The 16,770-nt window shown below is 35.1% G+C and overlaps 1 protein-coding gene and 1 pseudogene across 2 annotated transcripts in view; both read right to left on the bottom strand.

The window, feature by feature from the left end:
• LOC308525747 (ferritin light chain-like) overlaps positions 1-16,770 on the bottom strand; it is a 1,112,779-nt pseudogene that overhangs the window by 704,327 nt on the left and 391,682 nt on the right. The window lies entirely within an intron of this gene.
• Positions 1-16,770, bottom strand: part of LRPPRC (leucine rich pentatricopeptide repeat containing) — a 92,910-nt gene that overhangs the window by 22,769 nt on the left and 53,371 nt on the right. Inside the window, exons 24-29 of the mRNA XM_081100610.1 lie at positions 16,134-16,258; positions 15,531-15,637; positions 6,935-7,003; positions 6,019-6,109; positions 3,303-3,445; positions 3,059-3,167 (exon numbers count right to left, since the gene is read on the bottom strand). Coding sequence (XP_080956736.1) covers positions 3,059-3,167; positions 3,303-3,445; positions 6,019-6,109; positions 6,935-7,003; positions 15,531-15,637; positions 16,134-16,258 — 644 coding nt within the window. The remainder of the gene's footprint in view (positions 1-3,058; positions 3,168-3,302; positions 3,446-6,018; positions 6,110-6,934; positions 7,004-15,530; positions 15,638-16,133; positions 16,259-16,770) is intronic.

Genomic DNA, 16,770 nt, shown 5'->3' with positions numbered 1-16,770 from the left:
ACATACAGCTAGGAATGAACTTGATATTAATGCTCACAAGAGCATTCTGAGCTATTTCAGTGTTTCCTAAACAAGCAGAAACCAGGCTTGTATTTATAATTAGAGGATTTTGCATTAGCCCCTCTATTATACTGAAATGACATATCAAAAACTTAGTTATCCTTTCAAGTTAAATTCACAGAAAACAAAAGAGCAAAGGTATGACATTAATATTTGTATCTTAACTAAAAAAGAACGGACTATCACTCAATACAAAATGCATATATTTTCCTTTTAAGGGAACTAAGAAGTTAAGATGTAATAGTGTCGACTCTCCAACAAGCATATATAACAGTTCACTAGTTTGCTGAATGAAAATAAATAATATGTATGATTTGAATATTTAAGATCAATAAAATAATCTAGAAAATCTTACTAGTTGTTTTCTAGAAATTGTAGTCTTCACACAAATTACTATGGCTGTTTATTATTATTTTTCAGTAGTTTTTTTAAAAAAAGCATCATTGTAATACACCAAACTCACTGACCAGTTTGTTTCTGGCATGAGAGTCACACTATCCTTTTAAGTATACCGAACTATCAGAAATTTGATGAAGTGCTAATGCAAGCATTCACTTCTCAAGGTATTGATATTTTGCTAAGCATTCAAATCCAAGATATACTAAAAGCTCTGAAAAAATTAACAGGATGAAACCAAATAGGTAAGTGTAAACTGTATATTAAAACTAGAATAGGGACGTAGTGCTACATTTATAATAAACACTGCATTTATTTAGTTAATTGTTTAAATTTTTTTACTTAAATAAAACAGAAACTTTTAAAAGACAATACGTAAAGGAGTTTTGGAATCTTTAACCAAAAACTATCCACTAACCTTACATTTATCTCAGTTAAGTCAAAACTCCACTAGACTATTTAAGAAGTATTGATAATAATTAATTTTACATTTAGGTTGAAGAGCTGCATGGTGAAAGACTCAAGGATGAATAGACTGAATATGCAGCTATGAAAACTGACTCAAAGAATAAAGCTTCTCTGTATGACTGACAGACCATAGGAGCTTAGCTTATTCGAATTTCATACATTTTATGTTAGTGTCACAAAATTTCTAGTTAAGTCAAGAAATTAAGAGGTTCTATAAATTTCTAAATTAATTTCTTTCTACTGATCAATACTGAAAACTGTCAATATTAAAATTGAAAAAAAAATCTGCTACATATTGGTTAAATTATCATAAACCTTACTTGAAAATCCACACAAAAACTGAAGGACTTAAAGATAATGAATGGTACCATTTTATGGAGACAAATTAACAAAACTGAAGGAAACATAGTAATATTTGATTTTGGGAGTGTACAACAAAGTCTAAGTGAAAATTGCTGGCATGAAGTTGGCAAGCTTACATCAGAGGGCTCAAGATGGTCATAAAACTTTTAAAGTAGTCATGGTAAAAGTAGGCATGCCTTCAGGGAAGTAAATAAAGAAACAGGGCTCATGCCCTGTCTCCAGCCATAACATACAGTAGGCCCTTCTTATTCAAAGTTTCTCGGTCAACTGCTGCCCAAATATATTAAATGGAGAATTGCACACTGCTCTGTGTAGTGTGATGAAATAGTGCACCGTCCTGCTCAGGATGTGAATCATCCCTTTGTCCAGTGTATCCACACTGTATATGCTAGTGTGGATACACCCATTAGTCACTTAGTTGCCACGTCCGTTATCAGATCGACTGTCTTATTTTGCAGTGCTTGTTTGTGTTCAAGTATCTCTTATTTTATTTAATAATATGACATTCATTTAACTTTTATTATAATATATTGTTATAACTGTTCTTTTTATTATTAGTTATTGTTGTTAATCTCTTACTTGCCTAATTTATAAATTAAACTTTATCATAGGTATGTGTGATAGGAAAAAACATAGTATATAAAGGGTTGAGACTACTGCGGTTTCAGGCATCCACTGGAGGTCTTGGGACATATTCCCCACACATGAAGGGAGACCACTGTATTGCCTAATTACTTCAACACACAATAAGATTTAATACCGTAAATTTTTTGCTTTTAAATAACAGCAAAAAAGCCCTGGCTAGTTTGGTTCAGTGGATAGAGTGTCAGCCTGCGGACTGAAGGGCACATGCCCGGGTTGTGGGCTCGATCCCCAGTGGGGGGCATGCAGGAGGCCGCCAATGATTGTTATCATTGATGTTTCTATCTCTCTCTCTCCCTTCCTCTCTGAAATCAATAAAAATATATTTAAGATAATAAAAATAAAAAAGAGCAAAAAATATATTAAAATTTATATACAAAATTTTTTTCATGATAATGCTGTTTTCAAAGTGTAATTTTGAAAAAATGTATACCTATTTTAGTTTTTTAGTACAAAAAACTTCAAATGTACAGAAAAATCTAAAGAATAGTGTAATGAACCCCAGATATCCATCACCTACCTACAGTAATAATTAACATTTTGCCAGATTTGCTCTTGTTTTTTATAGCTTAAGTATTTTTTTAAAAAATATATTTTATTGATTTTTTACAAAGAGGAAGGGAGAGAGATAGAGAGTTAGAAACATCGATGAGAGAGAAACATCGATCAGCTGCCTCCTGCACATCTCCCACTGGGGATGTGCCCGCAACCCAGGCACATGCCCTTGACCGGAATCGAACCTGGGACCTTTCAGTCCGCAGGCCGACGCTCTATCCACTGAGCCAAACCGGTTCCGGCTATAGCTTAAGTATTTTAAAATAAATTACAAAAATCTGGATTTTTTTCATCTGTCAATACTTTATTATATATTCCCAATTTTAGGACCTATTCCTATAAATCATAATTATCACTATAATACCTAATAAAAATGAGAGCAATTCCGTAATATTACCTACCACTCAGTCAGTATTTAAATTTTCCCAATTGCCCCAAAATGTCTTTATTAATTTAAAAAATAAGAATTAATATATACAATTACAGTTCTATCTCTATCCTATAAACACTCTAATTTGTTGGGCTTAGAGATCCATCTTGCTATTAGAAAGAACACCCTAGCGTACATGCTTACCTTTGCTTTTCTTCCTTTGGCAGGCACTCAACAGATCTTTCTGTAAATCAACTTCTTCAAGTGATGGTGCTGGAGTATTCAGGGAATCTTTTTCATCCTCATACCACAACTTAAAAACAAAATTATTCAGTTACACAAAAAGTGGCAAATACGGTGATCTTTTCAGTATAAAACTGGACTAATCTATGACCTAAAGTTATATTGACAGGAAAATCCGTTATGCTTACAGTTAAAAACAAATTACCTCAGGTACATCAAATGGAACTTCCTGATTATTGCTTTTAAGGATTTCTGCTAATAATCTTAATGTCTTCGCACGAGGAATAATATTTTCTTCTTGCATTTTATTCCAGACAGCATCAGCTCTTTGCCAGTCACTGTTTATTTCTATAAAATTTGATGAAATAGAAATGAACGAACATATTAAGTAGAATTCATGAAAATATTTAGGACTTTTTCTTATTTGATGTTGAAGGACACATTATTTCAAATACTGCCTCTAGGGAAAGGAACAGGGTGATTGTGGATCAAAGTAAAAAAATCTTTTTTCTGTATACCTTTTGAATTTTAAACTATAGACAATCCTTACCTATTAAAAACTAAACAACAACAACAAAAAAACCCTGAACTTTATTAAACACCTTAAAAATCATGTTGATAAAAAGTTTGTCTTTTTAAAGTAACTGATAAACTGTCCACTGCTGAAATCAAAATCAGAGACAGGTACTTCAGTCTTTGGAAAGAGAATGAGTACATGTATAAGATACAGTACACAGCTGAGCATCTCAAATAATTCAAAGTCTGCAACTGTATGATTTTCCTCAAAAGTGACTAATCAACAAACTTTTTTCACTTAGTTGAGTAGGGAGAATTTTCTCTTAGATTGACTTGAAAAATTTCTCTGACAGTGTGTGATTATTTTTTTATAAAACTTTACTTCGTTTTATTTTTTCATCAATCTTTTATCCCCTCTATGCCCTCTACCCCCTCCACCCATTCCTCTCCACCCCTGAAATCACCATACTGTTGTCCGTGTTCATGACTTCTTTTTCTATTTTGCTCAATCCCTCCACACCTCCTCCTGAGCTATTTGCCTGCTCTCTGAGTCTGTCTCTATTTGCTTAGTAGTTCAGTTTGTTCATTAAATTCCACACGAGTGAAATCATATTGTACTTGTCTTTCTCTGACTGGCTTATTTCACTTAACATTATGTTCTCCGGGTCCATCCATGCTGTTGCAAAGGGTGAAATTTTCTTCTTTTTTACAGCAGAGTAGTATTCCATTGTGTAAATGTACCACAGTTTTTTTTTCATCCACTCATTTTCTGATGGACACTGGGCTGTTTCTAGATCATGGCTATTGTAAATAACACTGCAATGAACATAGGAGAGCAAATAGTCTTTCAAATTAGTGTTTCAGGCTCCTTTGGATAAATCTCCAGAAGAGGAATCATTGGATCATGAAGCAGTTCCATTTTTTATGTCTTAATGTAACTCCATACTGCTTTCCCGAGTGGCTGCACCAGTCTGTATTCCCATCAACAGTGTGAGGGCTCCCCTTTCTCCACATCCTTGCCAACACTGGTTGTTTGATTTATTGATGATAGCCATTCGGACAGGTGTGAGGTGCTATCTCATTGTGGTTTTAACTTGCATTTCTCTGATGATTAGTGACACTGAGCATTCTTTCATATGTCTATTGAGCATCTGTATGTCCTCTTTGGAGTAGTGTCTATTCAGGTGTTTTGCCCATTTTTTAATTGGATTGTTTGGGTTTTTGGTGTTGAGTTTTATAAGCTCTTTATAGATTTTAGATATTTACCTCTTAGCAGCTATATCACTGGTGAGTATGTTCTCACATTCAGTGATGTGTCTTTTCATTTTGGTGATGGTTTCCTTTGCTGTGTAAAAACCCTTTAGTTTGATGTACTCCCATTTATTTATTTTTGCTTTTGTTTCCCTTGCCCAAGGAGATATAGCAGAAAACATTGCTATAAGAAATGTCTGAGATTTTACTGTTTTCTTCTAGGATTTTTATGGCTTCAAGTCTAACATTTAAGCTTTTAATCCATTTTGAGTTTATTCTTGTGTGCAGTGTAAAAAGGTGGTCTAGTTTAATTTTTTTTGCAAGTGTCTGTCTAATTTTCCCAACACCACTTATTAAATAGACTATCTTTAGTCCATTGTATGTTTTTGCCTCCTTTGTCAAATACTGACTATACAGGCATGGATTTATTTCTGGGCTCTCTATTCTGTTCCACTGCTTAGCAATGAGTTTGTACATCAATATGCATTATTCTGGAAAAAGATCTATACTCATGAACACTGTCGACAGTTACCTAGTTATAGAAGTGACTGATAACATCTGGAGCCATGATTTTCAACCAGTGTGCTGCAAGGATTTAAAAAATAGACAATACCTGCCTATTTAGTCAGGGGCACTGACCTTTTTTCCCTTAGATTGTCAAATAAAAAAAATAATAGCCAACACAATAGCTGTCTGGTGTGAATGAATCAAAATTACACCTTTTTTTTTTCATCAGATTGGCAAGAAATATAGTATAAAATTCTATACTATTGAATTCTGCGCCACAGAATTTTAGTAATTAGTTTATGTGTGCCATGAGATGAAAAAGGTTGAAAAATCACTGATCTAGAAGACTTAATTAAAAAGAAAAAAACAGTCTATACTCAAAAGTCCTATTAAATTCTGCAACTCTGATGAAGATTTTTCTCACCTCTCATTACTGCAGTAAGAATATAAAAAATTAGTGATTAAATATAACCTTTTGTGATAAAGTTCAATCTGCCCTCTTCTTGAGCCTCTGTGGAAGATTCCACATTTGACAATCCCTGGTGCTTCCTCAAAGTGGAAGAACCCTTTCCCGTCTGTCTACTGCCTTCAACAGAATAAATAAATGTTTCCAAAATGAAAATATGAGGACCAGTCAGATTACTTACTATATAGTTTTAGCAGATTGTAATACAGCTGGTCTCTGTCGCATTCAAATAGCTTCTGTGTCAGCTCCACTAATTTTTCTAGAGTTTCAACCTTAAAAATACAAACAGAGATGGATCTAGATTATATATAATAAATATTTTATAGTTGACAAATCTCAGTTGAATAATCCTTGAAATTAGCTTTACACAAAACAGGTAAATTAACTTTATTTCAAAATTAAAGGCCTGAGCACAGTGATGTGATTTTGCTTAAGCCACTAACCTGTACACCTTAAAATGATTAAAATGGGAAATTTTATGTTACATGTGTTTTATCACAATTTAAAACAATTTTTTTTTTTTTTAAGTGAAGGGTTCAAAGGTTCCTTGGAGTCAAGAACACAACATGATCAATTATGTAGTTGAGGGAACCTACACAAGGTGCATTTGGAGAATTTTCAAAGATATCTGGGGTGGAAGACTCAGTGAGTATACACTATATTTTTTCAATACTCTTCCATACAAACATTATACTCCTCTTCTCCTGTTGCTTTTACTTGGCAAGATGTGGACAGATATCTGAACTGCAGGGGAGTTAGGAGAAGTGAAGCAGAAATTGCACTGGGCTCCCAGCAAGCAACTCCTCTAGTCATTAAGGATTAAAGCAGATTTTAATTGCCAAGGAAATAAGGTTAGCCTGCTCAAAATAAATAAAATAAGGCAAGTTAAAATCTTCAGGGCCCAAATCAGAATTTTTAGGAACTACGGCACCTCGGAAATAAGAATTAAGCCATAGCTTATTTGGAAAACAACCAAGATAACACTACTTCCATTAATAACACTGTCTCTCCTAAAATCCCCAAATGCTCATGACATGCAGGACACTTGCTTCCTACTCATAGTTTTAGGTACTTGAGACCAGAAATTAAACACAAACCTGATTACTGGAAATACATCTATCACAAAACCACTGAAGTCTGGCAGATCGTGCTCTAATGCCTGGAGTCTGTAAAATAAAAGGATCACATAGCACATAAGGTAAGGCTGTAGCTAAATGTTAATTTTTCAAAGACAAATAGTTTTCCTTTAACGGATTTGCTGCCTCTTAAATATATACATTAAAGAAACCTACCACTTAAACCCATAATTATCAAAGACCTTTAGGTTAGAATAGAGCATAACACACAATCAATACTTAACCTGTGTCTGTAAGATTTGGGTTATTTCAAAATGCTGTTTTACAGATCAATTTTCATTCCATAAAGCTTTAGTTATTAAAATGGTTAAGCTTTCTTTAGTTCAAAAAGAAATCTTGAAATAATGAACTTAAACTCCAAAGTATGTGTTCTCTCTCTCTTTCTCTTCCTCTCTCTCTCTCTCTCTCTCTCTCTCTCTCTCTCTCTCTCTCTCTCTCTCTCTCTCTCTCTCTCATCCCAATAGATTCAGGAAGCAAAAATTACTAATGTTTCATAGACTTATTAACAATTATCACAATAATAAACCAATAGCTTTCAAAAATGCTTTGTAAAACTTTAGTGATAAAAGTCTTCTGACTACCACAAATGCTTGCCTAGATCTAAAATTAAATGTTTAAAGAGCTAAGTACTTAAGTCAAGCTAAGTATTTACAATTAGTTCAGAGTCTTAGTATATTTCAATAATTGAGGCATGTTATATCCTTATATCCTCAATTAGAAATTATTGACATTTAGTCAATAACTCTGGCTTCAAAGTAATTATTTTACAATTCTGGATACTGGAATAAAAGCCAAACCATTATACATATAATTCAAGGATTTGTCAGTATAACTATAGTAGTTTCATCTTGTGTAAGAGGGCTTCACTATTAAATACTACACTTCAATCACAGCAATATGATAATAAAACTACACACTCACTAGAGCCCTGGCTGCTCTAGTCTACAGGAGATACCTTTACTGATACCTCCATTCAGCTAGGTTGACCAAACCAGGTACCCCCTCAATCTGATCTCTTATTTATAAATCCTCCTATTTTTATTTCTTAAAATAATATTGTATAATGTTAAATTAACAACTGAAGCAGAAACTAACAACTCAGAGCTTTGATAGAATGATAGAAAAATTGGTACAGAAGTTGTATAAGTGTTCTCATGCTACCTGTGCAAGTGTCCACATTTTGGAATACAAGAAATAAATGTTGAATCAATTAATTTTTAACTATATTCTCAAGTATCATTAATATTTACATTTTCACATAATTTTCACCCATGGATTTTCTCACATTATCTGTTTTGCTTCACATGCATTATGCTGAAAATGAAACCAACATCAACTGCATACAAAAAGCCCTTGAAAAAATACTAGACAATCCTCTTTCGAACATGGCAAAATGCAAGGACTACATTCACTTACAACTTTCAGTATTATTGCTGATCCAAATGCCAACGATCTAAATAGCACAACTTTTATAGAAAACTCTTCCTTTTTGTGGCTGATTAATCTCTCTGTCACTGGCAGGACAGCTGACTTATACAGCACATATTTCTATGTTTCATTTTGAAATTGAGAACTGCTTTCACATATAAGTCTCAATCATCAAAAGAACATCTAGGTCAGATTAACTAAATCTCTTAGGCTTCTGTAAATGAGTCTACATTTCTGGCTTATCTCTTAACATCTTACTGAATTTTAAACACTGCAAGTTGAAAGCAAAAATAGAAAATGTAATAAAAACATGGAGAAGAATAAAATTCTAACTGGGACATTGAATATAACATCAAAAACCAGTTAATGCTGAATTAAAACAATGGACTCAACTCTAGTTTTTTGTTTTGCTACATACAATCTATTTAATGAACAATGAGGATAAGTTACTTATTGTAATAAAAAACTGGGTTGCTGTGTTTCAAAACATTTTGTGAAGTTCTGGTTTAGTACTAGGTTCACTTGTATAAGAACAAAAAGTAATCTAAAATAATCTTCATTACTTTAATTTCATTATATTACTGATATACTAGTAAATCTGTTGTTATAATAGGCTTTTATGTATACTAGTAAAAATAAATCACTACCTTTAAAGTGAAAAGAAATGAAGATTCTTTTTCTTAAAACTGTATTTCAAAAGAACACAATCTTAATAAGTTGGACTGAAATAGAAAATGTTATTTGTTTGTGTTTTGTTTTTAAATATATTTTTATTGATTTCAGAGAGAAAGGAAGAGGGAGAGAACGAAACATCAATGATGAGAGAGAATCACTGATCACTGCCTTCTGCATGCCCCCTTATTGGGGATCCAGCCCGCAACCCAGACATGTGCCTTTGACCAGAATTGAACCTGTGACCCTTCAGTCTGCAGGCTGATGCTCTATCTGCTGAGTCAAACTGGCTAGGGCTACGTTGTTGTTTTTTAATGTTTTTATAGATTTTAGAGAGGAAGGTAGAGAGAGAAAAACATCAATGATGAGAGAGAATCATTGATCAGCTGTCTCCTGCATGCCCCACTCTGGGGATTGAGCCCACAACCTGGGCATGTGCCCTGACCAGGAATTGAACCATGACCTCCTGGTTCATAGGTCGATGTTCAACCACTGAGCCATGCCGGCTAGGTGAAAATTTTACATTTTAATTTTTTTTTTGCCATTACTGCTGGAAATGGAAAATGGAAAACAATTACCTCTAGCCTCATTTTCTAGCCAGAGCATTAGGACAATCAAATGTATAAGAGGGATGAGACAATAACAAGAACTCAACTATTTATCCCCATACCCAGGATAGCAGGGGAGGAAAAAGGGTATCATAGAACTTATTAATCCTTTCAATGTTTGTCCTTTTCTCCAAAATCTTCAGAGATAGACTTATAGACCATGTCTAATAAGGAGGATAATATGTGTATGGCTGAGCAAGTCAAACTAACAGTCAACTGAACATGATGCACTTTAACCAGGTGTTAAGAGGAGACACTAATTATACCTCAAAGCTATAGTTATAAAAACAGTATGGTACTGGCATAATAACAGACACATACATCAATGGAACAGAATCAAGAGCCAGAAATAAACCCTTGCATATACAGTCAGCTAATATTTGGCAAGGGAGCCAAGAATACTTAATGGGGAAAGAAGATAATCCTATATAATAAAAGCCTAATATGCAAATTGTCCCTGAGAATTTGACCACTCACTATGACATGCGCTCACCACCAGGGGGCAGTGCGGAATATGGCGGGCATTGGTGACGCGGCACTGGCAGCAGGCAGCAGTGGAGGCACTGCAGGCCCCAATGGGTGCTGATGAGAGTGGGACCACCTCGGGATGGTGGAGCAGGTGAGTGGGCAGCGCCAGGCCAAGGTGGGTGCAAGCAGGAGCCCAATCACCCTGCCAATTGCCCCGCAGATGGGGGGGTGGGGGGAGCCCCGACTGATGGCCTTGCAGGCAGGATGGTGGAGCAGGTGAGTGGGCGGCGTCAGGCCAAGGCAGGGTTGCCAGGTGGGGCTGCGAGGTTGTGGGGCTGGGGGCGCGAGCTGGGGCTGCATGGCTGGGGGTGTGAGCTGGAGCCCGATCTCCGCAGGCCACCCCAAGGGACCCCACCCGTGCACGGATTCGTGTACCGGGACTCTAGCCTCTTTAATAAATGTCATTGGGAAAACTGGATAATCACATGAAGAATGAGGTTGTACTCCTATCTTATGCCGGTCACAAAAAATAACTCACAATGGATTTAAGATTTTACTACAAGACCTGAAACCATAAAACTCCTAGAAGACAACATAGGGAAAAGCTTGGTATTAGTCTTAGCAATGATTTTTTTGATGAGACACCAAAACCAGAAGCAACAAAAATAAAAAAGTGGGAATACATCGAACTAAAAAGCTTCTGCGTAGTGGAAGAAAAAAATAAACAAAATGAAAAAGCAACCTACAAAATGAGATAAAATATCTGCAAGTCATATATCTGATAAGGGGTTAATATCCAAACTATATAAGGAATTCATACATCTCAATAGCAAAAAACAATCCAATTAAAAAATGGGCAGAGGAGCTGAATAAACATTTTTCTAAAGAAATACAAATGATTAATAAGTACATGAAAAGATGTTCAACATCACTAATCATCAGGGAAATGCAAATCAAAACCACAATGAGTTATTACCTTACATCTGTTAGATTGGCTGTCATAAAGAAGACAACAATCAATGTTTCTGTCTCTCACCCTCCCTTCCACATTCTCCAAAAAAAAAAAAAGACAAGATGAGTGTTGGCAAGGATATGGAGAAAAGGGAACCTTTGTGCATTGTTGGTGGGAATGGAAAAAGAGTATGAAGATTCCTCAAAAGATTAAAAACAGAGCTACCATATGATCCAGCAATCACACTTCTGGATATATATCCAAAGGAAATGAAATCAGGATCTCCAAGAGATTTCTGTGTTCCATATTCACTGCAGTATTATTCACTACAGTTAAAACATGGGGAAAAAATTAAGTGTCTATGATGAATGTATAAAGATATGGTATATATTACATGCAAGAGAAAGAAACAAATTCTGTCATTTGCAACAACATGAATGGACCTTCAAGGCATTATGCTAAGTGAACTAAGTCAGACTAGAGAAAGACAAACACTGTATTATATCATTTATATGTGGAATCTTAAAAATCAAAACTCCTAGAAACAGAAAGTAGAATGGTGGTTGCCAGGGGCTCAAAGGGTGTGGGAAATGGGGAGATGTTGGTCAAGGTAAAAACATCCAGTTCGAGGGATGGTGATTATAGTTAACAATACCCTATTATTTACTTAAAAGTTTCTAAGAGAGTAGATCTTAATTGCTCTCACTAAAAAAAAAGAAATGGTAATTATGTGAGGTGATGGAGGTATTAACTAATGATACTGTGGTAATCATTTTATAATATATAAATATATCAAATCAATACCTTGTACACCTTAAACTTACATAGTACTATTTGTCAAGTATATTTCAATAAAGCTGGGGGGGGGGTGTAGAAAATATATAGTGATCTCCCCTTTTCTACTTCTTTGCTCTAATACTTCCTAACCTCTCAAACTCCCCATGTTAAGTACTAACACACCCACCAGTCTCCTCTTCATACCCCATATCCTCCAGAAAATCTTACCTAATTTCTTACTAAGGAATAAGTTCTACTCTTGAACTTGCACACCTATTTATACTTATAGCAGTTAACACTTCTCAGCCTTATATACCAATAACATAAAAATGTTACTCAGTATTTATAATATTCTTTCATATGCTGATATAGTCCAGTTCTCTGCACATATTAATCTCACGTTCAAGGAGCTTCATATTAGCTCCCTGAGGACTGATCTTAGTCTAATTCACTTCTCTCTTACACTTTTTTTGGGAAGAAAATAACACTTTTTCTGAGTATAAGAAAAAATATATATATAGTCATTATAGAAAACTCAGAAAATACAGAAAAGCATAAAGCAAAATAACAGCTATAATCCCATCCTCCCACAATAATTCATGTATAAAAATAAGTCTATGGTCATTTTTTAAAATATTTTTTAATTGTTTTTTTACAGAGAGGAAGGGAGAAGGAGAGTTAGAAACATCGATTAGTGAGAAACATTGATCAGCTGCCTCCTGCACACACCCCCACTGGGGATGTGCCTACAGCCAAGGTACATGCCCTTGACTGGAATCGAACCTGGGACCCTTCAGTCCGCAGGCCGACACTCTATCCACTGAGCCAACCCGATTAGGGCATCTATGGTCATTTTAATCACTGGTTTATCTTATCTACCACAGTGCTTCAAATCAAAGAAACTTCATTGTATATTTTGCTTTGGAAATTCAACCCTAATGAATCTACCCATTGGTAAGACACTACTGCATTTTGGGGAATGATAAAAATGTTACTCAGTATTTATAATATTCTTTCATATGCTGATATAGTCCTAACTTATTAATTTTCATTTTTCAATAATCCTTAGAAAACTGTAAGAGAGAACTCCAGGTCTTGAATTCAATAGTGAAAAAAGCAAGTTCCCAACTTTAATTCAATTCCAACTAACCATTTTTTTAAAAGCAACTAAAATGTACTTCAGTATATTCTCATATATTAATTATACACCTTGCTGAACTACTCTAGGGGATTGCAGGAATTCTGTAAAGCTACTCTTTAATCTTTAAGCAATTTTGTATATACCCACTATGAAAATTCTGTCATCAGTAGACAGCCATTCCAAAATGATTACACTCAGTGATGTTGTACATTGGCAAAGATTTAGAGTATTCCTGTTCATTGCCTATTCATGCGAAAAGCACGTACCTTATGCTAAGCATCATATTGTGAATTATGTGGAGTAAAAAAGAAAATACAATCTGTACCTTTCAGGGGCAAAGAGAATTAATATTATTGATTACTGCCATAATCCAGGAAACAGGCAAGCTGCTTTACATACATTATGTGATTGAATCTTAAAAAGATAGTATACAGGGTGGGGCAAAAGTAGGTTTACAGTTTAGAGTATGAGAAACAATTTTTTCTTGTATTATTAATTATTGCATTATTTTCCATATGGACTGTAAACCTATTTTTGCCCCACTCTGTATTCCCTTTTATAGATGAGAAAGCATAAAAAGGTTTAGTAACTTGCCCATTATCACACTAGCAAGTAGATGGCAAAAGGAGAACTCACTCTATACCTTTGGCTCTTCCTATTTTGTCCTGCTTATTACATACAGAGACACATGATTATCTACTGTAGAACCTTTCATCACTATTATCTGAATATCTGAGCTTAATTTCTACTCTGATAGGTGCCCTGCTAATACTGATACCATGCATACAGAGCAGCAGAACTTAACAGGCAGGCAGCTCCCCTCATAATTTCAGATATACATACCGTGCACTTATAATGAAAGAATTTATACCATTTCTAAAAAATACAAATGAACTACTTGAGCTACAGAAACACCTGTTCAAGAAAGCATGTCCCACTTGCCTCTGGCAGGAGGATCAATTGAGGTATAAGACAGACAAGAAGAGAAGAAAGTCCTGGATTAATTTCACAGTCCTTTTCCATACTAGACTTTTCTCTTCTTTCAAAAGCATCAATAGAAACTAAAAATTTTACGGGTATGTATATACGTTTTCAATTTAATGATAAGCAGTCATCAATATACAAACAAGAAGTCAAAACACCACCTCTGTGTACCATCCATCATGGGCACTTTTGGAAAAAGACACGAAGTAATAGCAAAGTATGATCTAAGAGAAACACGATTACTTATGTGTTTACAAATTTATATAATCACATTAAATATGTTTTTAGGGTGATGTGTCCATCTTCTGAGGAATGTTTTGTTTTTTAGGGGACATAGAATTGTTTAATAGTGAAATTAATCACAATTTGTACAGACTTTATAGTTCCCCTTTCTTTGACTAATCGATTTTAGTAAGCAAAATTTCAAACTTAGATAAAATATACGAAACCCAAATAGGTCAGGTTTATCACCTACTATTTCCCATAAGCTGCTTACCATAGTTAAAGAAAAAAAAAGAGAAGAAATGTTAAATTAAATGCCAAACAGTTGCAGACAGCACTTGTTTGGCTGATTAACTTGTAGACAAGCATTACAAATAAATCTGAGTATGGACTGCAGCAAATTAAATTTCACTGCTTTTAAGAACAAAGAATTCCTTGGCAAAGAGGATTAGCAACTTTATACCCAGGAATGCCAGTTTAATTTAACTGTTCCACAATCCAAGATTTATGCAAATATCATCTTGATATATAACAGTGAATTTAACAAAGTGAGGAAACAAATTCAATATACAACTAGGCTGCCTTTTCTACACTGTAATTATATACAACTAGAGGCCCAGTGCACTGTGTGTGTGTGTGTGGGGGGGGGGGGGGGGGAGGCATGCACACGTGCTTTCTCAGCCCGGCCTGCGCCCTCTGGCAGTCTGGGACCCCCTCAGGGGATGACTGCCTGCCTACAGTGGAGGCAGCTTCTGCTGGAGGCGGCGACTGGCTAAGCGGTGCTCCCCCTGTGGGAGCACACTGACCGCCATGGGGGCAGCTCCTGAGTTGAGCATCTGCCCCCTGGTGGTTAGTGTGTGTCATAACGACTGGTTGTTCTGCTGGTCATTCCACTGTTCAGTCTATTTGCATATTAGGGTTTTATTATATAGGATAAAGAAGCTGGCCAAGTTTCCCCCCACTACTGCCCCACTATTGGGATTGAATTATATTAACATGAATTAGAACAAGTGTAATTAAAGATTAAAATTTTTAAACCCATTCTAAGACTCTAAATCAGGGGTCCTCAAACTTTCTAAACAGGGGGCCAGTTCACTGTCCCTCAGACTGTTGGAGGGCCGGACTATAGTTTAAAAAAAAACTATGAACAAATTCCTATGCACACTGCACATATCTTATTTTGAAGTAAAAAAACAAAACGGGAACAAATACAGTATTTGTATTTGCATGTGGCCCGCAGGCCGTAGTTTGAGGACCCCTGCTCTAAATAGCTGAACTATTAGAATACTGCAGTTAAAATCGCACCTCAATGATCTTCTTGGCCTCTTTGTAATTTCCTGTTTGTAGGAAGGCAAAGAAGAGATCATAGAGCATTGTCATTTCACCTTGTTCTTGGCTCACAAAGTCCATTGCTAAGGAGGAAAGAAGAAAACATATCAGAAGAAAAATAAAGAGAAATATAAAATCACTGAAGCTCTGGAAAAAAACAAGAAAATTTTAAAACAAATATTTAGAACACTTTAAAGATCTATGTCAACCTATTTTCTGTCACATTTCTTATTCAACTACATACATTTATGACATTAAGTACCTAAGACTAGCTTCAAAGAAAACTAGTGACAATAAAGGTAAAATATCCTAATAAAGCTACATCGCCAAGAAGTAGAACAAAAATTAATAGAGGGGCAACTTTTCAAAATAAACAGTTATTAAAATCAAGGACATTTATAATACTAACATTCTATCTGATATTTTTCTTTTAATTTAGAAGTGAAACAACATTTCTCTGGATGTGCTTGCCTTCGTGTTTGATTTTTTCTTCACTGCAATGCATTAAGATTAAATAAGTGACGAGGAGGGGGGGCGGGGCAAACACCAAGTACACCAAGATATTAAAAGGTGACTAACCTTTCTGAATGAGATCAGTCTCGCCTTTCTCTATCAGTTTACATAAGACATCGTGAATCCTTGGTAATATTTTATACTTGTTATAGCAGTCAATGCTGGTTTCAAGAGCAGTGGGTAAGTCATCCCTTGGAAACATAAAAATATTAACAATGAATAAAATGTATATGACTGAGCTTTATTTAAGGCAGAAAACCTCAAAGCCAAAATGAGAAAAAAAAAGAGAAATAATTCTTATATATAAATAAATGTTCAGAGTACAGGCATCATTAGCAGTTCCCTGTTTTCCCTGCCTCATCTTTATTATTTCACTTGCTAAATAGCACTTTTAAAAACTTCAAATAAATGGAGGCATTCTTTGAGACTACTTTAATACATTACTTCTAAAAACAAAGACTACTATCAAATATTTTTCTAACTACTTATGTGTTTATGGTTCTCAATAATTCCAAATTGGGAAACTCTTTTATTTTTTAATCCTCAGCTGAAGATATATTTATTGATTTTAGAGAAAGAAGGAGAGTGGGAGGAAGTAGGGAGGGAGAGGGAGATAGAGGTTGAGATAGAGACAGAGATAGATAATTGGTTGCCTCCCGGATGAACCCCGACTGGAGCTGATCGGGCCAACAACCTAGGTATG

The sequence above is a fragment of the Myotis nattereri genome (assembly GCF_964212035.1).
Source record: "Myotis nattereri genome assembly, chromosome: 10".
Lineage (NCBI taxonomy): Eukaryota > Metazoa > Chordata > Mammalia > Chiroptera > Vespertilionidae > Myotis > Myotis nattereri.
The sequence above is the reverse complement of the archived record's forward strand: the minus strand, read 5'-3'. Positions and strand labels throughout refer to the sequence as shown.